This window comes from Gigantopelta aegis, chromosome 1 (assembly GCF_016097555.1).
Source record: "Gigantopelta aegis isolate Gae_Host chromosome 1, Gae_host_genome, whole genome shotgun sequence".
Taxonomy (NCBI): domain Eukaryota; kingdom Metazoa; phylum Mollusca; class Gastropoda; order Neomphalida; family Peltospiridae; genus Gigantopelta; species Gigantopelta aegis.
The window spans coordinates 25069524-25078984 of NC_054699.1; the positions used below are offsets into that span (position 1 = coordinate 25069524).

Below are 9461 nucleotides of genomic sequence, written 5' to 3' on the forward strand. Positions count from 1 at the left end.
TAAACAAAACAAACTCTAAGACTGTATATCAGAATAACCAAATGTTTGACATCCAATATAATGATTATTGTGCTCTAGTGGTGTCGTAAAACAAAACAAACTCTAAGACTGTATATCAGAATAACCAAATGTTTGACATCCAATATAATGATTATTGTGCTCTAGTGGTGTCGTAAAACAAAACAAACTCTAAGACTGTATATCAGAATAACCAAATGTTTGACATCCAATATAATGATTATTGTGCTCTAGTGGTGTCGTAAAACAAAACAAACTCTAAGACTGTATATCAGAATAACCAAATGTTTGACATCCAATATAATGATTATTGTGCTCTAGTGGTGTCGTAAAACAAAACAAACTCTAAGACTGTATATCAGAATAACCAAATGTTTGACATCCAATATAATGATTATTGTGCTCTAGTGGTGTCGTAAAACAAAACAAACTCTAAGACTGTATATCAGAATAACCAAATGTTTGACATCCAATATAATGATTATTGTGCTCTAGTGGTGTCGTAAAACAAAACAAACTCTAAGACTGTATATCAGAATAACCAAATGTTTGACATCCAATATAATGATTATTGTGCTCTAGTGGTGTCGTAAAACAAAACAAACTCTAAGACTGTATATCAGAATAACCAAATGTTTGACATCCAATATAATGATTATTGTGCTCTAGTGGTGTCGCTAAACAAAACAAACTCTAAGACTGTATATCAGAATAACCAAATGTTTGACATCCAATATAATGATTATTGTGCTCTAGTGGTGTCGCTAAACAAAACAAACTCTAAGACTGTATATCAGAATAACCAAATGTTTGACATCCAATATAATGATTATTGTGCTCTAGTGGTGTCGCTAAACAAAACAAACTCTAAGACTGTATATCAGAATAACCAAATGTTTGACATCCAATATGATTATTGTGCTCTAGTGGTGTCGCTAAACAAAACAAACTCTAAGACTGTATATCAGAATAACCAAATGTTTGACATCCAATATAATGATTATTGTGCTCTAGTGGTGTCGCTAAACAAAACAAACTCTAAGACTGTATATCAGAATAACCAAATGTTTGACATCCAATATAATGATTATTGTGCTCTAGTGGTGTCGTAAAACAAAACAAACTCTAAGACTGTATATCAGAATAACCAAATGTTTGACATCCAATATAATGATTATTGTGCTCTAGTGGTGTCGCTAAACAAAACAAACTCTAAGACTGTATATCAGAATAACCAAATGTTTGACATCCAATATAATGATTATTGTGCTCTAGTGGTGTCGCTAAACAAAACAAACTCTAAGACTGTATATCAGAATAACCAAATGTTTGACATCCAATAGCCCATGATTAATAAATCAATGTGCTCTAATGGTGTCATTAAACAAAACCAAACTTTAACATCTTATAATTTGTTTTAAAATCCTACAATCCCGTTTCCAGATTCACTGAATCGAGCGACATATCGACAGACACGTTTACGAGTCGTATCCTGTCGTCGATGGGCGCCGCGGATGCCAACAAGCTGAACACCGTGCGGAACCTCATCCAGTCGGCCATGCCTCTCGTCTGTATCAGCTCGTTCCCGCTCACCTGCCAGATCAGGAAGGCCACCGTCACGGTGCACGAACCGCCGCAGTTGTCCGAAATTCCTATCAAATTTGCCGCAGGATTAACGGCAGCTATTCCCGTCGACGCGACAGTTGAAAATATTGCTAATATTCAGGATATAAAAATTCAGGTGATTTTTAAAAAAGTATTGTTATATAACTTATAAGGAATATTTTTTAGTGAAAATAACAATATTTGTAAAATATGGCAATATAAATTAATATAAAACGTTATGTGAGATCTCTAACTCAAAGTGATTATCAATGTGTGTATCTGAGTTTGGTTTTAACAGGTGCATTGCCCAAACCTACCTGTGTATTAAGAACACTGTTTTAAATGTTTGAGTGAGTGTCAGTGTATCTAATTGTTTTAACAGGTGCATTACCCAGACCTACCTGTGTATTAAGAACACTATTTTAAATGTTTGAGTGAGATCTCTAAGTGAGTGTCAGTGTGTCTACTTGTTTTAACAGGTGTCTTACCCGGACCAGCCTCTGTATTAAGAACACTGTTTTAAATGTTTGAGTGAGATCTCTAAGTGAGTGTCAGTGTGTCTAATTGTTTTAACAGGTGTGTTACCCAGATCAACCTGTGTATTAAGAACACTGTTTTAAATGTTTGAGTGAGATCTCTAAGTGAGTGTCAGTGTGTCTACTTGTTTTAACAGGTGCGTTACCCTGACCAGCAGCTTCAGGTAGTCACACCGAGACACACGGACTTCAAGAAACTCGGACCTCTCCGACACCGACTGTTAACCAATGTGCTCATATCTCACGCACTGTGGTCAGGTACACTATGTTACTGTCGTTTTATTTACCTTGTCCCAGTAGTGACCCATCGCTGGCTTCAAACACAAGGCATTCGAATCAATCAATATCCTAAATGACATTTCAGCAGAACAATTTTTTTTTAGTCCCCTACCAGTCCCAACCGAAGGGGATTGTAGGTTTCATCTCTGTCCTTCTGTCTGTCTGTCTGTCTGTGTGTCTCACATATAGTTTTCCGGATGGTTTGTTTTTTAGAATGCCGTAAGCTGATATATTGTGTATAGCTTTATCATGTACTGTTCCAGATCATGTTGGACTTTCATGGTGATTTTACCCATTTTTGATGGAGTTATGGCCCTTGAGCTTAGGAGATATGAAAATTTATTTTCTAACTCTTTTTTTTTTCCAGACGGCCTTGAGATATTTATCTGAAAATTTGTGTATAGCTTTACAATGTACAGTTACAGATCACGTTTGACTTTCATGACAATTTACTCACTTTAAACAGAGGTTTGGCCCTTGAATTTAGGAGATACGAAAAATTGTTAGGTCTGGTAGGGGACATGTATTGCTTTAGCAGTATTCTTAGAATGCTGGTTTTATCTGATTTAAGAGAGGGGATCTTTTTTTTTCTTTTTTTTCATTATCTTCAAAGATTTATTTTTCCTTATTTGAGAGAGAGGATCATTTTGTTGTTTTTAAAAAAAACTCTGGATCCATTTAGTTTTTGTGTATTAAATGTTTTTTAAATATTTATTTTGAACAATTAAAAACCAAAATTAAGAAGGAATTCCAAAAATCTATAGTTATATTAATATAAATTTTGGGGAGATTTTGGGGAGATAGTTACCATATAAAGCAAATATATTACGGTTTTTCATCATTCAATTTTGTAAGACCAATTTTTTACTTAAATGTTAATTTTATCGTCTCCTTTATCTATTTTCAGAATCTTGTCATGTTGAGCTCACATTTGTTATGGAGTCTGTTACTCAAGGGAAACAACTCCGTAAACAACAGGATCTTGTCGAACTGTGTAAGCCAGTCAAAGTTCTTGTTTCAACAAAGGCTGCAAAACGAAGTTAGAAGGCAAAATAAAGTGTGTAGTAAGTTTTACCTGACAGAGATATCACAAGCCTACAAAACAGAGTTGAGACAAGCAAAATAAAGATGTTGATAGCCCAACTGTTATGGATAGTGGGCAGTGAGCTATACAGGAGAAAAATACCACAGTTGTAGTTGAACTGTGCAAGCCAATCAAAGTTCTTGTTTCAACAATTTGCAAAACGGAGTTAGGTGGCAGAATAAAGAAGTCTCTAATGGCACGAATGTTTGAAGTGTGCAGTAAGCTTTACCTGACAATGATATCACAGTCGTAATCGAACTGTGTAAACTAGTCTTAAGTCCTTGTTTCAACAGTTTGCGAAACAGAGTTAGGTGGCAGAATAAAGATGATTTTGATGGCCCAAATGTGTGAACAGTGTACAGTGAGCTTTACCTGACAAAGATATCACAGTCGTAATCGAACAGTTTGCGAAACAGAGTTAGATGGCAGAATAAAGACGATTTTGATGGCCCAAATGTGTGAACAGTGTACAGTGAGCTTTATCTGACGAAGATATCACAGTTATAATTGAACTGTGTAAACTAGTCTTAAGTCCTTGTTTCAACAGTTTGCGAAACAGAGTTAGGTGGCAGAATAAAGACGATTTTGATGGCCCAAATGTGTGAACAGTGTACAGTGAGCTTTACCTGACAAAGATATCACAGTCGTAATCGAACAGTTTGCGAAACAGAGTTAGATGGCAGAATAAAGACGATTTTGATGGCCCAAATGTGTGAACAGTGTACAGTGAGCTTTACCTGACGAAGATATCACAGTTATAATTGAACTGTGTAAACTAGTCTTAAGTCCTTGTTTCAACAGTTTGCGAAACAGAGTTAGGTGGCAGAATAAAGACGATTTTGATGGCCCAAATGTGTGAACAGTGTACAGTGAGCTTTACCTGACGATGATATCACAGTCGTAATCGAACAGTTTGCGAAACAGAGTTAGGTGGCAGAATAAAGACGATTTTGATGGCCCAAATGTGTGAACAGTGTACAGTGAGCTTTATCTGACGAAGATGTAACTGTTGTAGAGCTTGGTCAGTAAACAGTAAAATATTCGACTACTAAACAATATCCTGGGGCCGTTAACAAGAGGACAGGACGTAGCCCAGTGGTAGAGCACTCGCCTGATGTACAGTTTGATCTAGGAGCGATCCCCTGTTGGTGGATCCATTGGGCTATTTCTCATTCCATCCAGTGCACCATGACTCTTACAACAAAAGGGCCGCGGTATGTGATCTCCTGTCTATGGGATGGCGCATATAAAAGATCCCTTGCTGCTAATCGAAAAGAGTAGCCTATGAAGTGGTGACAGCGGGTTTCCTCTCTCAATAACTGTGTTGTCCTTAATCATATGTCCGACGCCATATAACTTTAAGTAAAATGTGTTGAGTGCGTCGTTAAATAAAACATATCCTTTCATATAACAAAAAGGTTGTGGTATGTGCTATCCTGTCTATGGGATGGTGTATATAAAAATCTCTTGCTACTAGATTAGGGCCTGTGTGGCATGAAATTGAGGATAGTTAAAGTTTGTTTTGTTTAATGACACCACTAGAGCACATTGATTTATTAATCATCGGCTACATTGTATGTCAAACATTTGGTAATTTTGACATATAGTCTTAGAGAGGAAACCCGCTACATTTTTCCATTAGTAGCAAGGGATCTTTTATATGCACCATCCCACAGACAGGATAGCACATACCACGGCCTTTGATATGCCAGTCGTGGTTCACTGGTTAGAAAATTATGGATAGCTTCCAGCGAACAGTATGATGGTGGATTTGTATCATTATTTATTTCTGAAATATTAAATATTACAAAAAATATTATGAGTTGAGTTGATGATAATATTAATTATTAAAAAAAGCATGAATTGTAGACATTGTGAAATAGATAATACCTCACAAGACTGAGAATTTCCCTCCAACATTTCTCTTGGAGTTAAAAAACCCACTGAAGTAACATATTTGACCCATTCATTTATTTTAAAGAAGGAAACCCCCCTCAGTGTGAACATTGTCAGTGTACACTGACTGCGCTGCATTTTGGTGGAGTGTGACCATCTCAAGCTGATGAGAAATGATATATTTGGCAACAAATGTTTTGGAATCTTTTAAATTCCATCCAGAATTAATTGTAAAGTTTTTAAAACACTCACTTCTAGACAAAGTTTTAAAATGTACTTTGATTTTATGTCTTGTATTATACTTTTCACCCACAGCTCCTTACACTGTGGTTTTACATAAATATATATAAATAATATTTTTATATACTTACCATTTGTGTCTCCCAATAGCCGGTGTGTATTTTTGTGCTGGGGTGTCGTTAAACATTCATTCATTCATTCTTTCTGAAATACACCTGCTGAATTTTTTATAGAAGATTGCAAAGGAATACAATTTGAATAATTTGTTTTTAAATAAATAAAGTACTGATATTAAAGGTAAGACTAACCCATTATTATCATATTTTGAAGATAGTTTCTAATTTTTAGGTTGATACATTAACCTGACACCTCACCTCTGGATATTTGGACCAGTCCATGGGAGGGGGGGGGGGGGGGGGGGGGCATATGTCAGAGGTCAGGTTAAGTAATAATAACAAATGATCACCTTTTTCTTTTCTTCATTCCTGGTAACGTAACATGTTCAGAATGATAGGAAAAACCCAGTGTAAAATGTACTATCGTGCACTTTAGAGTATTATATCATTTACATTCTACACAAAACAACCAGATCCCCATCTCCACTGTTCTCAACAACATTCATTTCAACATATTTTCGTGCTTATAATATATCCAATTAAGGTTCAAGCATGCTGTCCTGGGCACACACCTCAGCTGTCTGGGCTGGTTGTCTAGGACAGTGGGTTTGTTGGTTAGTGGTTTGTGAGAGAGAGAGAGAGAGAAGAGACTGTAGTGGTCTTATACCTATCCATTGGTTTGTTATAACACTCTCTGGGTGGAAGCCGGTACCAGGCTGCGAACCCTGTACCTACCAGCCTTATGTCCGATGGCTTAACCATGACACCACCAAGGCCGGGTTAGCTCAAAGTGTGCAACACATTCCGTCCAGTTATCTATAAAACTTCAATAATTGCAGAAATATACCTGTTTTAAAACAAGATATTAATCATTAATTGAAATTATAAACGCACATTATTTTTTAAATTGACAATTGGTGAGTGATGAAACTAGCCCTGCCTACGTAGTTTGTAGTATTCCATTTGCTAATATGAAAGATTCGTATGAAGGAAGGAAATGTTTTATTTAACGACACACTGAACACATTTTATTTACGGTTATATGGCGTCAGACATATGCTTAAGGACCACACAGATATTGAGGGAGGAAACCTGCTGTCGTCACTTCATGAGCTACTCTTTCCAATTAGCAGCAAGGGTTCTTTTATATGCACCATCCCACAAACAGGATAGTACATACCATGGCCTTTGTTACATCAGTTGTGGAGCACTGGCTGGAATGAGAAATAGCCCAATGGGCCCACCGACAGGGATCGATCCTAGATCGACCGTGCATCAAGCGAACGCTTTACCACTGAGCTACTTCCCACCCAGAATGATTCATATGTCATCATCAGTGGTCTCATTGGGCTGGTTTTCACTCCAGCTTATTACCACAACTGGTGTAACAAAGGCTGTGGTATGTGCTATCCTGTCTGTGTGATGCTGCATATAAAAGATCCCTTGTTTCTTATCAAACAGAGAAGTCTATTGTGTCCTGGCAGCAGGTTTCCTCTCTATGTGACAATGTGTGGTTCTTTACCATATGTCAAATGCCATATAGGCCTAAGCACATTTAACCATGTCAAATGCCATATAGGCCTAAGCACATTTAACCATATGTCAAATGCCATATAGGCCTAAGCACATTTAACCATATGTCAAATGCCATATAGGCCTAAGCACATTTAACCATATGTCAAATGCCATATAGGCCTAAGCACATTTAACCATATGTCAAATGCCATATAGGCCTAAGCACATTTAACCATATGTCAAATGCCATATAGGGTAAGCGTAATTAAAATGTGTTCAGTACATCATTAAAGAAAACATTACTTTCTTTATTCATACACGTGTAACTAGTCAAAACATGCAGATAAATTATCTCCCTTTGATCATCCACATTTTGAGTCTAGGAGGGGGAGTGGTGGGGGTGTACAAAAAACTCAATATAGAGAGAGAGACAAAGAGAATGTATTATTCTTTCCGAGCGATTCTTATTAATAAAAAAAAAAAGAAATTTGCTCTCTTTAGAATATCCCATTCCAGCCAGTACACCACGACTGGTGTATCAAAGACCATGGTATGTGCTATCCTGTCTGTTGGATGGTGCATGTAAAAGGTCCCTTGCTACTAATGGAAGAAAGCGGGTTTTCTGTCTAAGACTACATGGCAAAATTACCAAATGTTTGACATCCAACAGCCGATGATTAATACATCAATGTGCTCTAGTGTTGTCATTAAACAAAATAAACACGGGTTTTTTTTCGTCTTGAAACAAATTTTATATAAAATTTTATATTGAAATTTGTTTCCGGCATACTTCGTAATTCACCCGAATCATTTTGTATACCCTCGGCATAATCCCGAATGTTTTCAATTTGTTTTCAAATCACTGGACTTCCAAGCTAACTTGCGATGAGGACGGACGTCTCGCCATGTACTCTCGAGTTACCACATACAGCTGGGGGGACTCTTACTGAGTTACGAGAAGCTACTTGAGTATCGCATCAGTACACCGGGTCACGGGCTTCCGTGACTTTGGTGTACGGCGACGCGATTGTACAGAAGAAGAAAAGGAGATGGAGGAAGAGGAAAAGCGCGCCAGGAACGGCACGGGGGGGGGGGCAAAACTGGCGGCTCAACCGCCAGTGGCGGTCCCTTCTGCGACTCCGCCCCCAGCCCAGCCTGAGTCGAGGAAACCAGCTACGCCGGAACCGTCGACCACCGAGAGGGACAGACTCAACACCGCGGTGTGTGAGACGCCCCGTAAAGGCCCTCCATCGCCGACCACTACGTGACCCAGACAGAACTGGCCGGTATCCCCGGTACTGCCAGTCGTCAAGCCACCGGCCCGATCAGCCGCCGTTGGAAAGAGGAAGGCCGTCACTCAGCCGAGCGACCAACCTGACAAGGCCCAGCCTCCACCTTCACAAGCACCGTCCCCCTCCGACTCGGAAGCCGTCGTGAAAGTTCAGATCGGGAAAATCAGGTCCGGCTTCCTGAAGTTCGTGCAGGGGGACACCTCGGATCCGGCATCACTGATGGGCGGACTAGTGAAACCAGAACTAAAACAACTGCCTGATGGAAGTGCTTACAAGCTACACACCATCAAATCTACAGCCGGCAAGACGGGGTTGGTACTAACTCAACGCCGACAAGGAGTCGACCGACAAGCGGTCCTGGTTAGAGAGATGGATAGCCACACCATCCACAGGATCGTCAAGGCCCTTTTCGGCAACGACTACCGGAGTGCCATAACCATCCTCGCCGACCAGAGATGGAAGCACTTCATCCCCGCCTTTGCCGGTTCTCTGCTCATCGGTTCGCCGTAGGCCAACCTCCAACGGCCTTAACGAGGCCACTCACGTGGACATATAGATCGGACTTTAAACATTTAGACCTTCGTTCAAAATTTTATGTCGAAATTACTCTTTTTATATATATATATTATTAAATAGTCCGATCCTCTCTTCTTTCTCTTATTTATTTTTGGACTGTCCATCTAAAATGCTCCAAATTATATAAATATTCGGTCGAGCAGTCAATTCTTTTTATTTTTGGCTTGTAATTTTTTTTAATTTTTTTATTTTTATTATATTAACTTTTTACTGATTGCTATTTTCAAAATTCTGCCCATTTTCAACACCCTACATCCCGAGTAAGGCCATCCATCTTATCGGGAGGTCAGACTCGGGATGGGCG

The 9461-nt window shown here is 38.7% G+C and overlaps 1 protein-coding gene across 1 annotated transcript in view; it reads left to right on the forward strand.

Annotated features, from left to right (window-relative positions):
* The window catches only part of LOC121372720 (integrator complex subunit 4-like), a 33132-nt gene extending 28264 nt beyond the window's left edge, over positions 1 to 4868 (forward strand). Inside the window, exons 17-19 of the mRNA XM_041499202.1 lie at positions 1462 to 1759; positions 2297 to 2417; positions 3346 to 4868. Of these exons, the coding sequence (XP_041355136.1) occupies positions 1462 to 1759; positions 2297 to 2417; positions 3346 to 3482 (556 nt within the window). The 3' untranslated portion in view covers positions 3483 to 4868. The remainder of the gene's footprint in view (positions 1 to 1461; positions 1760 to 2296; positions 2418 to 3345) is intronic.
* Positions 4869 to 9461: the final 4593 nt, after the last annotated feature.